Raw genomic sequence first — 16213 nt, 5'->3', positions numbered from 1 at the left:
GGACAAAAAGGGAGTTAAAACATGTTTCACCATGTGACCCGTTACAGTGATGTAGCTAAGTATCCAAGAAAAAGTAGGGATTGCAAGCTACTATTTTGCGGACACGAGAAAAATATGTGCACAAAAGTACGTTGTTAGCACCAACAACATTTTCCTTGTCAAATGCCAAATCAAGTGGGAGTGTTGTCACAAGCAAAGCCAAATAAAGCGTATTTGGAACTCAAAGGACTTCAATGCAAATGTGCGGACGCTTGAAAGCCAACGAAAGAGGCTTCAGCCTTCAGCCGCCGGGTTCACACCCACCCGGCCATTTGGCTACGTGAGTCGCCAATCCTCATCCTTCTGCGACCACCTGCAACTGGGCGTAGCACCCTTGCCCATCCTTGGCGGCATGACTGGTTGAACTTTCTCTTTCCGTTGCACTTCACTAGTTTCCATAACATCACTTTGGTACAAAGGATTTCCCACTCATTGCATAATTTAACTTGGAATTCAATTTACCAGATGGCCTTGCTCCTTGGATTAGAAAGAAAGCAAAGTGAGAGGACCCAGCTAGGTGACGACGAACGTATCAACAGTTGAAATACATCTCTTCTCAACACTCTTCCCCTGTGCATGTATGCCTTCATTTTGAGCTTCTTAAGGCACATGCAGCTTCAGGGTTAGAGTTCGTTTCAGGGAAAGATTAACTGCGAGTAGACATGCCTTCATTTGCAGTCAAGAGTCAGCAGGCATCCACAAGAACATAAAAAAACAATTTGTCATTTATTAACTACGGTCAGCATGCATGTGACGAAGCAGTCTCTCTCCAATCTCTAGGATTTTTCCATATATATAATTAGCACTTTGCAGTTGACCTACACCATGTACCATAAACATGGCAACCTGCAAACACACCACCTTAAATACTACTAACTTTTGGTCTGTCTGAGACTCTCCAGGCACAAGCTATTAGGTTGGAGAAAACGACGCCTGCTCAGACTTTCGAATGCACAAGACACAAAGTGGCTTTCTACCTTGGCCGGATCGAAACTATCAACAAGCTTTAGGTCCTCTAAGATAGGATTAAAATTTTTGGATGAAGAAAAATGCTAGATATGAGAGATATGGTCTGGCCTATTGTTAAACATATACTTGGCAGAATATATGATCCCTCCTATATTTGTATGATCAGATGAAAGATTTCTCTTTTGGTGAGAACTGACCGTATTATCAATCATGGTTTATACCTATAAAAGAAAAAATAACATTACTACAGGCAGATGCTAAATATCCTGGTTTTCTTATGACTTTTTGGTAGGAGAAAAATAATGAGAGATTGTAGAACCTCGCTGAACTATATTATTAGGCCGCTTTCGAGGCCGTAGCCAGGCTTGAATTTCATCTTGGATCTCCATTGGCAATTCATCAATCACAGATGGGTCAATTTCATTGATGTTGTAACTCCATGCTTCCCTTCTCCATTCATCCTGATCTCTAATGTAACTGTGACTGCTCGTCCCATTCTCCTTTGCTACTTCAACTTCATTAAGTTCTGCAAGGTTATGACAGCTGGACTGAAAACCTGCACCTAGATATTAAATATTCAGAGAAACAAAATTTTGTAATAATATTGGCCCTAAAAGTGGAGTTAAGAATTACCGTTGGTTAATTGAGCATCGGTGCCTTGGACAGTTCTATCGTGCTCTTGAGACAAAGAAGTGCCAGAGGGATTGCAGCTCTTAAAAAATTTCAAAATTGAAGATGTTCCCTGTCACAACATATCGAAGGAAGCTAAGACATTCCCCCAAACCCCAGAAAGCACAAACATTTAGCAAATCAATGGCAAATTCTGAAACTATAACTAATTGTGAAATGCATGGTTATAATTACAATAGCCTCTTGACATTACTTCTTAAATTCATCCCTACCATATATTACATATGAGCAACCCCAACTAGTAACTTATAATCAACTGCATCGTGATAATCAAGCCACCAAAGACCCTGTACTTGCAGTGCAGCCATTTCCTAAGGCTTAAGTAAAATATATTTGTAGGAGGCTGGGCTATACCCTGACCAGACCACATTTTCTATCACCAAATTTTTTGTTTATTGTGTATAGATATTGACTCTATTTCTTTCAAAGAAGAACAGATCAAGATATTTAAACTTGGGAGGAACTTCTTCTCCACATAATAATCAAGATAAGCAAGTATTCTCAAGATAGCATTATAACACATTAAACAGAGATAACACAAGAAGAGAGAAATGACATTCATGATTGAACCTTGTTTTTCAATCTTGTTCCTTTTTGCTCCCGGTATTCTGACTTAAACCGGCTCTCATCCTTAGAGAACTCTCTTTGCTGTTTATTCTGATTCTGTTCCAAGCACCCCTGAGTTCCTAAATAAACACAATTACATGATCAGAACTTGAAAGGGCATATAGGGACCCAAGGAAACAGCAAGTACTGGAAGATATTACCTGAGAGCAACAATGGTGAAGTATCCTCGGTGAAGCCATCTACTTTCTTCTTTGATGGAGAGCAAGATAGATCCTGCAGACAGAACAGACTAGTAACATGAAATGTTCACAACCAGAAGCATTTAAAAATAAAAAAATAAGATCACGTGTCAAACACAGGTAGTAGTTCTAACACAATATAAATTATACATATATCAAAAGGCCTACACGTTATACATGTTGAAAACTTTACATATCATGCTCTCTAAAATCAAGGAAAAATTACAATAGTATAGAAATCTATGTTGCTTGCTCGCATCACATAATCATATTCCACATTGCAAAAATAAAACACTGATCAGTTGCCAATTTCTTATATAAAAGTCAATATTAGCTGGAAACTTTCATTGAAAACTCTTAAATATTTGACATAAGCTCTATAGACTTTTTGGATTGCATTCTTTTAATAACCAATTATCATCTTAAAAATGTTATGCTGTATTTAGAAAAGAATCTGCTTAATAAATACCTCATCTTTCCAGACATTTATTTTCTGTTCTTGTAGACCCAAACCAGGGGTAGTATCCTCAATCCAGCTATCTTCCCCTGGAAAATGAATTTTTGGTTCAGGTAAACCCACCTCTGAGTAGCTTTCATTACCTGAATGAACACCTAGCCCACTTAGACAATGAATATGTATTATTATCATAAGCACGATCACAAATTATCAGCAAAGAAAGAAGACCTGGGGGAGACAAATGCGTTGCATCCATTCTGAGGTTCTCTGCTGATTGTATTGAAGAAAAGTGGGATGAAGATTGCCAATGAAAATATTTCACAATTGAACATGTTCCCTGCCAAAAGCAGTTATAAAGCAACACATTATGCATAACTTTTGGTGGTCCAAAAAAACATGTCAAGGTCATGATTTACTACAAACAATGTAAATTTTGAACTTACAGATGGTATGGGGACAATTTTACTGGCTGAAACAGAAAGAGATGTTATCCCCCATCTACTGTAGTGACTTCCTTGAGACTTAACACCATACAATCCTATGTATTCACGCAATCCGGCTTGAAATAGGTTGAAGGCATCTTCCTGGATCTTGGCAGTCCCATACCTTAGTGGACAAGATTTTGAGGGGAACTTTTTCTCTGAATCTGAGTCACTGGACTGCAGAAATACTCATAATTAGCAAAACAGGATGCTGGAGTTAGCACATCACATATAAGAATCTGGGTTGGATAAGAGAAAGAAGCTGCCACAGGCACATAAAAGTGCAAACCTACAAGATAAAAGATGGGTACCTTGTATGCTCTAGCATGCAGAGTTAAAGTGTGTGCTATCCTCTTGTTTTGTTCTAGGTCAGAGCAAAGCCGTTCACTGAGTTCTTCGCAAAGTTGATTAAGCCAGTGTTGCACCTGGTAATAAAGATATAAAAAGGCAAGTTTCAACAAATTGAACTACATTCTAAGATAATCACACTTGGGAATTAAGCTCACAAAATTTGCCCTTTATTTCGTGCAAAATCTACATTCTAAGATAACCACACTGAATATTGACACATTGACTTCATAACATAAAAAAATCATAGTGCATCATGAGCAGAAAGCATCATTTAATTAAAGACAAAATCCTTACTGCAGAAACTGTCTTTAATGCACGAGGGCCAGGAAATGTCTTTCCAGAACCATGGCTCTTGGGGAGAAGGCGTCCCTCAACTGCTTCTCCATTGATTCCTCTTGCAATATTCCATAGCCAAGTACTGGAGTCCATGCAAAATATAGGTATTTAGGAACCATATCCAGAATTCCAGATAACTTATAAATGAATCACCAAATGGTGAAGCACATGATTCGGAATGGTCACCTCTTCTGGTGGATTTTTATTGTATAAAACTTAAAACAAGAAGTCAACATTATGGAAAGAATTTAAGAAAGTGCTAGAAAAGAGCTCTTGATGTTATACGTAAAATGTAGTAATTTAAGTTTTGATTTTTAAGTGGAGAAGCTGTAATGATTGAGAAATATAAGACATTTCCAAAAGCTCTGTTAATGGCTAATGACCCAGTATTTAAGCCATAACGTTCTTGAAGCTTCTCCTCTGAAAATTGCAATAGATCTCCAACAGTGTTCACACCCATGTCAATTTGTAAGGACATCCCCAGCTTGCCTCCAAGCTGTTTCCTGTAAATAAAGTTTTTAGTCAAAATAACGTGTCACATCTTAGGAGAGAAGGTGAGCATGTAACTGCTCTTCCCTCATACATTAGTGATGACGTTGAAATATCATTTATCCTCAAGGAATGTAACTAATTAGCATTTCAACTCAATCCAGAAATCTATTGAAACTTACATTTTCCTTATTGGCAAGGAATTGAGCAATCCTTGTACAGATGAGAAAGGCACGACAGTTTGTTGTGCAGGTTTATTCATACCACTTGCAAGTTTGGCCAGCATCTGGTAACAAAGTCAGTTGTAAGATGATAGCAAAAGGTTAGTAAAAATGCGGTACCTTATGGTACTTGCTGAAAGAGTACAAGGGAAAGAAAAAACTTTCTAGCAACCTTATTATGAGCAATGCCTGCAGAACAAGTGAATTCTGTCTCCTTTAAAACCTGCATCCTAAGTTCTGCAACAATGAGGATGCCACAGGCTAGTAACTTATCACGGTGATCAGCATGGCACCTATGTATCCAATTCCTAACAATTTCTTTCACATCACTCCCATCCTGCACAGTTGCACGTACAGTAACATCTTAAGTGATGCAAAATTCTACACTCTCCAAACATGCAAAACAGTATGCAGTAGACCCCAAGTAGGGAGAAAAATTTATGACAGGATACATATACAATTCTACTAAACTTATTGTTTAAGTAGCAATGGAGGCTTCCCAGAACATTCTACTTAAGCTAAAATCATATAAAATGGCATCTGTCCATCAACAAAGGTGCTATTCACCATCATCAACTCCAGTGCCAAGCATTATTAAATCTTATGCTGAAAGATCCCAAAGCATGGGTGCAAACCTCATTATTGAGCCCTAGAATATGTGACTTAAGAGCTTCCTCATCTATTGCCTCCAAGTGCTGCGGAGGAGCTTCTGCTAGCATTGTTTCTGCTGCATCAGTAAGATCAAGATAAACTTCATCAATGGAAGCCCTTTCACATCTACCTCTCCTTGCAAGGATGGACATCACCTGCAAATTTTTTTAAAATCCAGCATAAGATGGGTTCTAAATGAACTACTGACAAGATGCTTGAATTCAGTGCAAATGTTCTTCAAATCCATACACCTCGGAGCCTGCATTCCGATAACCATTAAGATCAGCTTTACCACGGGCTACAGGAACTTGGACCAGATGAATTTGTGGGCAAACCTCCTTGGCTTCCTCACCACGCATTGAGCTGAAAACCAAACATAAGATAGAAAAAAGAAAATAAGAAAATATTAATCATCAATTAAGAATCCAGATAAGGATTACTTAACATCGAAATTACCGCTTCACCCCAAATTTACGTGCCTCATAGCTGACTGCAATCAAAGCCCCTCCTTTCCATTCATTGTACTGTACAACTGCGGTAGGCAAACCCCGTAATTGCGGTTGCTTTCTTTGCTCCACTACAAAAGGAAATGTATAAAACAATGTTACGCTAGAACTTAAGACACTCGGCCACAATTGACAGGAAAATTCTAAAGAGAAAGCGCATGACAATTTCAAGGAGGGAGTAAAAATGCGATGAACATGAACGGATGACTTCACTTATTTTCTGAATATAACTACAAATAAAAAATTTATTCATTTTCATTTTTCTAAATGGAGAAAAAATGACACTTTGGGTCTCTGGGTCCTAATCATAAAACGAAAGTAACAATTTTGAAGAACAACAGGGCATAATTGCTACTAGTCTAGAACCGGATGACGCGGAACAAAAAGAAAGAAAGTGAATTGGCTTCGGTTTCTCCACTTGTGCGACAAAATTCAGCAACTTTTTGGGAAATTGGAACAGAATAAAACGAAACAGACAAGGCAGAATTGGTCGGAAACCTAAGTAGCAGGAAAAAGGAGTTAAAACCTTGAACATAGAAGCAGTCCATGTCGATATGAGCAATCACCCTGGAATCACACGATTCTGGTTTTGCCACTGGCATTGCTCTTACTCTCTCCTTGGCTCGCTCTCTTCTTTTCCCTCCAATTCTTGTCTACTTCTTTCCTAGGTTTTTCTGTTTTACCAACCATACCGAGGAAAGGCAGTGAGAGGAGGCGAGCGGGCACTTATTAATGGTTTTTCCTTGGAACGCCGTTTCGGTCATTGTTTCTAAACGTACCCTTTTTCACTTTGGCCTAGTTTGCCCCAATAGCTCTAACGGACTTGTTCTCAATTCGAGCTTCAAAAGATAAAAACCAGGACACCTTGACCTCTGAATTTGACACTATGTCTACTCTCAAAGACTTACTCGGTCAAATGAAATTTGTATCAAAGTCACTAAAATTTCAGTGTAAATATCAACTCATGTGTGGAGATCAAAGTCGGGATATACAGTCAAGGTGTAAATCTAGTGCTACTCATACCATTGAACAAAAATTTTGTCTATTGATATTTAGTATTGAGCGAATCAAAATATTAACATGAAACAAAAGAAAACAGCTCAACTCACTATCCAAACTTATCACCATACTGAGATCATCATATTTCTGTCAACTCCAAAAGATCATTATTATAGAAAAGATTTCGGAAATAATTAAAAGTGACCTTACGTACACCTCACCTGTCTCGGAGCAGAAATCCAAGACCCATTAACTACGATTCCAGCCATATAGTTTCTACGAGACGAGATGTAGTGTAGCTTTGGTTTTGCATTGGAAAAAACTAGTGTTCTAAGACTAAATGTTTTGTGGGTTCTTTTCCTTGATGCTGCAAATTAAGAATCGCATCATTTTCTTGGAGGTTGATCATTTTTCATTGTCAACGAAGAACACACGGAAAAGAGCATCCATTCCTTATCACATAATTTGCTTTAACTGGAAAGGAACAGCGTCTACTCCTACTCCACGACTGCTGAGCTACTTTAGAATCGTACTTTTTCAATTTTGACTGAAACATACATAAAGCGAATGTGTCCCTCCAATACCAAAGGACGATACTTTTATTTAGTATTTACTGGTGAGTCATCTATGATCGCCTCATGACAAGAGCAACGGACCGATCCACCGTTTCAGCGCTGCTTGTTACTCAAGTATTTTCACTTATTTAATCGCTATCTCTGCCGTTAACTCCTCAATCAGAGAAGCCAGCGATTTGTAGGATGAACCATTTGGCATGAGAGCCGCCCTACTCTTTTGTTTCATTTCCCTCATCTTTCTCCTAGCCTCATCATTGCCCTTCATCAGACGCAGCGCTCTCTCCAGCTCCTCGGGGGACACCAAGTCGCTGCCCTTCCTGTAATCTAGCGGATCTCCACAGCCAGTTCCAGCTCCGACACCAATTGGAAGGCATTCATTTGCTGCTCCGCATAGAGCGGCCACGTGGCTATGGGAACACCATACCATATACTCTCCAAGATAGAATTCCATCCACAGTGTGAGACGAACCCTCCGATTGCTTGGTGGCTCAATATCAAAGCTTGCGGGACCCATCCGCAAACCAACCCAGTTCCAGCCCTTCGGCTTCGATCAACGAACCCTTGAGGCAACATCTCGATTTCCTCCACATTCGTGTATTCGCCCGGAAGCTCCAATTTCATTTTCGGCGGTTCGCGGATAGACCACAAGAACCGGAATCCGCTCCGTTCTAGTCCCACCGCTATTTCCCTCAACTGCGCCCCATAAGGCTTCCCATGCTGCCGAAACACAAGAACACCACGGATGAAGGAGGTTGGTTATCGAGCCATTGCATGACGCTACCATGCTGACCCCGTTCGGGATGCCACTGTGCCGGTCCAACAAGGTCAAGAACTGGACCAATGGGATAGATGGGGGGCCAATCATCATTCCCATTAGAGACAGAGTCGATGGCATACGATTCCAGTTCTCTAAACGTGTTCACAACGATCCCTTTGGTTTCTTTGTACCTGCGTGCATGGTGTAGATACCAGAAATAACCGTCCTGTTTTCTGTACAACACCGCATTGGGCAACACCCGGTGAGGTACGGGGTTGGCAAACCCGGATGGTTAACCCACTGGCACTGGCTGCTGCTGGGTCTTTAGGGACCATCAACCCACTGTCCAAGGCTACAAACTCAGTGGCGAATTTGCATCTAGAGTTGGAAGATAAAGCATTAACCCCAAAAAGCTAACTGGAGAAGCAAAGTAAAGATAACAAGGGATGCCTAGCTCGTTTGCCACATCGATCATAGACGTACAAAACATGTCAACGAACAAGCCAGCAACTCGGACAGTACTACTGTCGGAGTCGGACTTGGACTCAGTTGAAATGAGGTGAGCGATTGCATTTTTGACGTGGGGTTTGTGCTTTGCTATGAGCAGACATATGTAACCCAAGTAAGTTCGGTACTCATCCGTTGACGGGGGATCCACGGGAGGGAGGTTGATGAAATTAAAGTTGGTGGCCGTGGCAACACACGATCGGATGTAGGCGTTTACGATGGGTCTTTCTGCTATGTCGATCATGAGAATGGTGGCAAAGAATTGGGGGTCGTGATTGGTGAGGCGGCGGGCAAATTCAACAGTTGGAACAAGGTTCCCAAAGTTACCTGGGGTAGAGATGAACACTACATGGAACTTGTTCATTGCGCTTGTCAAGGCTCAGACTCAAGGCGTTTTAGTTTCTCTGTCTCTCTCTTGCTCTCTCTTATAGCTCTAAAGTAGCGTAAAGATCTTTATACTTACCACGCTGTCTCAGTCTCAAATAATATGCCTTTTATTTATTGATTTGTTTATCTTTAACTACTCAACATTCCTCTTATTGCAGTATATTTCAAATAAAATGGTATCACTGATTCGGAATTCTTTCCACCTTAACCATGGTAAAATATCTGGACGGTCATTGAATCAACAAACGACAGAACCCTTCAGCATTAAGTATCAAACCAATAACCTCTGGCATGGTTCGCTAGCAGAGCTTTATCTTTGAGCTTGCCTCTCTGTATTCGGAAGTTTGTCCCTGAGAACTGGCTGATCTATATAGTGTGTTCTGATTTATTGCAATGAAAATATCAAAGCAACCGAGGTAAATCACTTAAAGATTGTCATAATTGGCATTAAAACTGTATTTTTGCATAAAAGTTTCTGCGTTACATCTTTGCTTCCGATAACATGTAAAGCTGTGGTAGTCATAACCAAAATAAACTGTTTCTAGTAAAAGCAGCTTGTGCCATTTTTGTGATCTCTCGTTGTCTACATTGTGATGTGCAAATTGCTCTCTTTGCCCAAAGGTGATCGATGTCTTCTTGGTTTTGTTTTCTTTTTCTGTCTTTTGTTTGATTTGCAAAATCACTTTGGATCTTGGCTTTGTTGTGATCCGAATGACTTTTGAACATTGGGAGATTATGTTGCATAACAGATAGAATTTACAACACTAACATTACGTTCACTGTATCTTTCAACTAATACCTGAAATAAGTAATTCAAATATTTAACTTGTTCAAATAAAGCAAAGTCTCTAAAATGGGTTTTGTTTAAACCGGATGTTATCATTTATATTTTAAATCAAGCACAGAGAAGAGTCAAAATTAGCATGAAGGACGAAGTAAACAAGTAACATCATGGTTGATTTTTCTTCTTTCTTCCTTTTCTTCTTCTTTTCTTCTCCCAGGAATGGACCCCGTAAATGAAAGAAAGATGTTTCAGCAATGAGCAAGAGCAGTTAGCCAACCTATCACCACAGTAAGAACTAAGATTAGAAGGAAATGTTATTTCCTATTCTGTTTTATAAGTAACTTGCGTAGTTTTCAGACCTTGATTTGGCTGAGGGTTTGTAAAGCTTATGTTACGAATGCAATTGTCATAGAAAAGCTTTTACAGCTATCCACGCACTCATTGGTGTGTGCTGAGTTCATACAGTGAGGTTTTATCAGTATAGGTAACAAAATGAAGAGAAACAGATTAGGCTGGGTACCAGATGTTCGAAACAGATGATATTGCAAGAATTGATGCTCCTGTTTAAAAATGTTTAGGAGAGTTGGCCATAAACTCAGCTGAAAAGAGAAGGATTGATGTAGTGGAACACCTAGTTTGGATTAATGCTTAATTGAGTTGAGTCCGATCAAAAATAGGTTCATATTTGAAAAGTCAAGCTTCTTACTCTTCCTAGTCCAAGAGTTAATTAGTAGACACCGCTGATATACCAATTATCTTACTCTTTTTTAGGGTAGTATGGTAAACTTTTCCAGTGTTAAGAAGATCCCAAAATGTTAGCTGGTTTAAAGGAATAGGTACTAGTTGCTGTTAATTCCAAACATCTGAACTATCTAATGCGTTTACAGTTTGATCGCAGCAAGGCGTGTGTTTAATCTGGGCTACTTCTGAACTATATATAGTGGCTTGAAGTTTTGTTCCTATATTGTGGCGGGTCTTTCCTACTTATATCAAAGTTGCTACCAAATCGAGCATATAGCGAGGCTTGTAGCATTCTGAATAAAATGAATGGCCCTTGGATAGAGACACCCTCTTAAGATAAATCACCAGAAATTGAGTATATGAAATTTTCTGAGAACTCTTATCAGACACTTATGTCTGTATGTGTTGGTTTACTCAGTTTCAGAGCAGTGGAGAATGCTGGGGCACCATTGCCGGGTTAGTGGAAGAAAGTCGACGCTTATAATGTACAATTTAGTTTTGTAGAAATGAAACTAGTTGTATGGCTATTAATATACTTACCAGTAAGAATTGTGAAAACATGCAATATATAATTATATGTAGAGAGCTTGACCAACTTTCTGACCTTTCTTGGAAAGAAAAATTAATGGCTGCTTTGATTGGGAAATTAAACCTCCTCCAACCAAAGCATGGCATCATTTCCATGGAAAACACTGCAGGAGGTTGATCATTTTTCATTTACAACGCAGACCATCGTGATGTGCATGGTGAAACAGCACATACTAGGGGAAGAGAACAGAGGCTACTCAATGGAATCGTACTTCTGGCAATATTGACTGAAACAGACATAAATCAAGGCCCATCCCCTAGTGATAGACGACCCTTTTATTTACTATTACTAGTTTATGTTTTCGCATTCTTACGATTCTGAATTTTTGGAAGAACAAAGGACTGATCGACCATTGGAATGGTGCCTGGTGGTGAAATATTTCACGTATTGAACTGGTATACATGAGAAGTGGGAAGTCGAAAGAAATGAACTGCTCATCAAGTCCCTGCGGTTAACTCCTCGATCAGAGAAGCCAGCGATTTGTGGGATGAACCATTTGGCATGAGAGCCGCCCTACTCTTTTGTTTCATTTCCCTCATCTTTCTCCTAACCTCATCATTGCCCTTCATCAGACGCCGCAGCGCTCTCTCCAGCTCCTCGGGAGACACCAAGTCGCTGCCTTCCCTGTACTCCAGTCTAATCTCCACAGCCAGTTCTAGCTCCTTCACCAATTGGAAGGCATTCATTTGCTGCTCTGCATAGAGCGGCCACGTGGCTATTGGAACACCATACCATATACTCTCCAAGATAGAATTCCATCCACAATGGGAGACGAACCCTCCGGTTGCTTGGTGGCCCAATATCACAGCTTGCGGCACCCATCCGCAAACCAACCCAATTCCAGCCCTTCGGCTTCGATCAACGAACCCTTGAGGCAGCATCTCAATTCCCTCCCCATTCTTGTATTCGCCCGGAAGGTCCAGTTCCCTTTTGGGCGGTTCGCGGATTGACCACAAGAATCGGAATCCGCTCCGTTCCAGTCCCACTGCTATTTCCCTTAACTGCGCCCCACAAAGGCTTCCCATGCTTCCGAAACACAAGAACACCACGGATGAAGGAGGTTGGTTATCGAGCCACTGCATGATGCTATCGTGCTGAGCCCGTTCCGGATGCCACAGTGCCGGTCCAACAAGGTCAAGAACTGGACCAATGGGATAGATGGGAGGCCAATCCCCATTCGCATTAGAAACAGAGTCGATGGCATACGGTTCCAGTTCTCGAAACGTGTTCACAACCATTCCCTTGGTCTCCTTGTACCTGCGTGCATGGTGTAGAAACCAGAAGTAACCTTCCTGTTTTCTGTACAACACTCTATTGGGCAACATCAGATGAGGTAAGGGGTTGGCAAAGCCCGGGATGGTTAACTCACTCGTATTGGCTGCTGCGGAGTCTTTTGGGACCATCAACCCACTATCTGAATCAACAAACTCAGTGGCGAATATGGCGTCTACAGTGGGAAAATAAAGCATAAATCCCAAAAAGCTAACAGGAGAAGCAAAGTAAAGATAGCAAGGGATGCCTAGCTCGTTTGCCACATCAATCATAGATGTACAAAACATGTCAACGAGGAAGCCAGCAACTCGGATATTACCCATCTCTGAGTCGGACGGGGACTCGGTTGACATGAGGTCTTCGATTGCATTTTTGACGTGGAGTTTGTGCTTTGCTATGAGAAGACAGATGTAGCCCAAGGAAGTTTGGTACTCGTCCAGTGACGGGGGATCCACGGGAGGGAGGTTGATGAAATTAATATTGGTGGCTGTGGCGACACAGGACTGGATGTAGGCGTTGACGATAGGTCTTTCTGCCATGTCGATCATGAGCATGGTGGCGATGAATCGAGGGTCGTGATTGGTGAGGTGACGGGCAAACTCAACAGTGGGAACAAGGTTCCCTATTCCTGGGGTAGCGATGAACACCACATGGAACTTGTTCATGGCGCTGTTCCTTTGCTTTGTCGGGACTCAGGTCTCTGGATGTCTTAGTCTCTATCTCTCCCTTATAATTTCAAGGGAAGATCCTTCACGGCTTCACCTTTGGATTTCATACCTACCACGTTGTACCATATCTTAAATCATGCGCAATTTATTTATCTATCGATCTTTGACTATTGAGACAGTCTACTTATTATATCATATCTCAAAGAAAAATTATCATAACGTAAACTTTAGTATTTGCACTCATTCGGAATCGTTTTCGGCTTAACAATTTAAAAATAAATAGAAAAAATTGTGAGGAATAATCTTTATTGATAAAAGTATTTTAAAACTAAAATTAAAATAAATTTAACTGTTTTTAGTTATATTTGGTCATGACTTGACGAAAATACTTTTGAAACTATTTTAAATAAATTAAATCATTCATCACAATTTTTCTTCATTTGTGCTTCCGATTTCTCTCTCTCAACATTCCACCCTCTTTAATTTTATCGATTTCTCCCTTCGGCATTCGTCTTCTATACTTCCGATTTCTTTCTTCCGCTTTCAGATTTCTCTTTTCAGCACTTTGAAGACACCAAATGATAGTTTTGATGTACTTGAGTAGATGAATATTTAGAGAATTTGATTTTTAGGTATATCAGATAAAACTAAACAGTAAAAATGATCACAGATATTTGAAATAGCTTTTAATCGGATCAATTCTAGATCTAAATACCAATAAACTCAAAATTTTAAAATTTATAAACATAGGTTTTCAATGAAATTTTTTTTCGATTTTTACTCAAAATAGGTGTTTTAGATAAGAAAATTTATATTTTGATTTATAAAAATATGTTAGAAACACTTTAATCGGTGTCAAATTGTCAAAAAAAACAAAGAAAAAATAAAGAGAGTTGAGAAGATTTGAAGTTTTGGTTTGTAAATAACAACAACAGTTTAGGCATTAAACTGTAACAAAATGTTTTTGAATATGACGTGTAACAATAATATTTTTCAACATGACGTGTAACAACAGTATTTTTTTTAACATGACGTATAACATATTTGTACATAGCATATAACAACTTAACCATAACGTGTCATACGTTTTTGTACACGGTGTGTAACAACCTAATCATGGAGTGTAACATATTTTTGTACATGACGTGTAATACCCTAATCATAGCGTGTTACACGTTTTTTTACATGGCGTGTAACAACCTAACCGTGTCACAATCTAACCATGACGTGTCACACGTTTTTGTACATGATGTGTAACAACCTAACCATGACGTGTAACATGTTTCTGTACACGGTGTATAATATCCTGACGTGTAATTTCATTAAGAGTAATTTTATCTAACTTGATTAAAAATAGTTAAAATTATAAAATAAATTATTTTTAAAAATATCTTATTTTTAAAGATTATTTTTTAAAATACCTCTTAAAAATATCTGAATGGTCATTGAAACAGCAAACTACAGATTCCCCTGTTGTTACGCGACCTTTCAGTATTAAATTAAATATGTTGGCGGTCATCTGTCTACCCGCCACACCCATTCCTGCCTTCTTTCACAACCTCTGGCATCCCTATCTTGGACAAGAATTAAATACCAAACCAATCTCCTGACCATTGGTTAGCTATCAGAGCTTCAGCTTGGAGCTTGCCACCTCTATACTCTGAAGTTTGTCCCTGGGGAACTTGCTGATCTATTGCAATGAATCTATCAAAGCAAATGAGGTAAAATCCATAGGGATTGCAGTCTAGCTGGGTTCTGTTTAAACAAAACACGATGTATTAGTTTATTAAAGCCTAGGAAGCTGGTCCAAGTCTTACAAGTTATGCCGCAGCATCTTTGGAAATTATTTATCAAAGAAATTAATCGAGTTTGTCAAAAGCTGTCTTCGTCATCGCTAATTTATTTATAACTAGTACTAGTATTCTAGCCAGCTTAGTTAGTTTGAAACTTTGAATATCTTGATGATTGTACTGACTATAAACGTTTTTCTATATATTTGTTGGTCGACCAAAGAACAACAAACCCATTGGACATTGCAGGATTTAATTAAACAATTGATCCCGGGCCGTGGATTGGCGAACCATCCATAGTCAAAAGGAGGAAAAATCACTATTTTCTTGGAGATAAAAAGAATTAAGAGGAAGGGAAGAGAAAAGAGTTGGTTGGTTTGTCTTAAAAGCAAGCATTGTAGTGTTAGTTTAAAGAATGATAAAACATTGGGAATTCTCTTAATAGATTAGTGTAAGAGAGTATTGGTGTGCCCAAACTAACAATGATTATTGAAAGATTATCTCTTTTAGAATAATTGCGAAGTTATGTAAACATATATTTATATATATATATGTATATATATATATACAGATAGGATATTTTCTCTTATTAGATATACAGAGTAAATGAATCTTCTTTTCATTAAAAGAAAGAAAAAAAGTCAAAAGTGTAGAAGCATGCATGGAGGGGGATGGAAATTCATGAAATTCTGAGCAAAGTCAAAGCAAATAAAATGGGAAGAGAGCAACAGGCAAGTGGCCAAAGCAGGCAGCAAGGAAGTCGGAGAGAGAAAGAAAAGAAAAGAAAAAGGGCATAGGAAGGAAGTCCAAGGCAAGAGGATTGACATGGAGCTGAGATGAAGAGGGGTTGCTTGAAATGAGACGCAATTTCCAAATAAGAGGGGGCTATTGTTTTACTAAATAAGGAGATTTCTTGAAGGAAGATAAGGATTTCCAAATCTGATCAGTAGACTTCATCCATTTCTGGAGGCCAAATTCTGAGACAATGATAATACTAGAAGATTGACAAAAGCAAGACAGCCAGCCAGGGGGGAGTGAGTGGTGGGAGTGAGGTTTCTGTTTTGTTCTGACTTAGATTTGCTTCCCATAACAAAACCAAACAAGAGCCAAGTGTGTTACATAAAGAGAATATTATTACTCAGAGAAA

General features: G+C 39.3%; 2 protein-coding genes and 1 pseudogene across 5 annotated transcripts; all 3 read right to left on the bottom strand.

The window, feature by feature from the left end:
• Nucleotides 1-742: 742 nt before the first annotated feature.
• Nucleotides 743-7083, bottom strand: POLH (Y-family DNA polymerase H). Of its 4 annotated transcripts, XM_089785699.1 has the most exons (16): nt 6524-7083; nt 5948-6068; nt 5743-5854; nt 5476-5646; nt 5013-5177; nt 4802-4905; nt 4514-4633; nt 4089-4212; nt 3755-3868; nt 3405-3620; nt 3190-3298; nt 2974-3104; nt 2466-2538; nt 2269-2384; nt 1642-1750; nt 743-1564 (listed from the first exon to the last, which is right to left on the bottom strand). In XM_089785699.1, exons 1-16 carry the CDS (start codon nt 6597-6599, stop codon nt 1284-1286), a joined length of 2142 nt encoding a protein of 713 aa, XP_089641825.1. In that variant the 5' UTR covers nt 6600-7083; the 3' UTR covers nt 743-1283. The 4 variants fall into 4 exon arrangements, with proteins under 4 accessions (XP_089641825.1, XP_021300185.2, XP_021300186.2 ...); XM_021444510.2 differs by lacking the exons at nt 5743-5854; nt 5948-6068; nt 6524-7083 and having other exon boundaries at nt 743-1229; nt 1328-1570; nt 5476-5663; XM_021444511.2 differs by lacking the exons at nt 5743-5854; nt 5948-6068; nt 6524-7083 and having other exon boundaries at nt 743-1229; nt 1338-1570; nt 5476-5663.
• A 134-nt stretch (nt 7084-7217) lies between these two features.
• Nucleotides 7218-9633, bottom strand: LOC110428628 (UDP-glycosyltransferase 43 pseudogene; annotated as a pseudogene).
• A 1663-nt stretch (nt 9634-11296) lies between these two features.
• On the bottom strand, nt 11297-13441 carry LOC110428630 (UDP-glycosyltransferase 43-like). The gene has a single exon (XM_021444513.1). The coding sequence runs from the start codon at nt 13271-13273 to the stop codon at nt 11774-11776; it is 1500 nt and encodes a 499-aa protein (XP_021300188.1). The 5' UTR covers nt 13274-13441; the 3' UTR covers nt 11297-11773.
• Nucleotides 13442-16213: the final 2772 nt, after the last annotated feature.

This window comes from Theobroma umbraticum, unplaced genomic scaffold (assembly GCF_002168275.2).
Source record: "Theobroma umbraticum cultivar Fairchild unplaced genomic scaffold, ASM216827v3 scaffold_1682.0, whole genome shotgun sequence".
In the NCBI taxonomy this organism is placed as follows: domain Eukaryota; kingdom Viridiplantae; phylum Streptophyta; class Magnoliopsida; order Malvales; family Malvaceae; genus Theobroma; species Theobroma umbraticum.
Note: the sequence above shows the minus strand (reverse complement) of the source record. Positions and strands in the feature narration are given on the sequence as shown.

Bases quoted from the DNA above. Each gene is read 5' to 3' on its own strand.
- POLH (XM_089785699.1), bottom strand. From the start codon at position 6,599: ATGCCAGTGGCAAAACCAGAATCGTGTGATTCCAGGGTGATTGCTCAT. The intron at 5,178-5,475 runs GTTTGCACCCAT...GCAACTGTGCAG, and splicing joins TTCTAGGGCTCAATAATGAG to GATGGGAGTGATGTGAAAGA. The intron at 2,385-2,465 runs GTAATATCTTCC...GTGTTTATTTAG, and splicing joins TTCACCATTGTTGCTCTCAG to GAACTCAGGGGTGCTTGGAA.
- LOC110428630 (XM_021444513.1), bottom strand. From the start codon at position 13,273: ATGAACAAGTTCCATGTGGTGTTCATCGCTACCCCAGGAATAGGGAAC.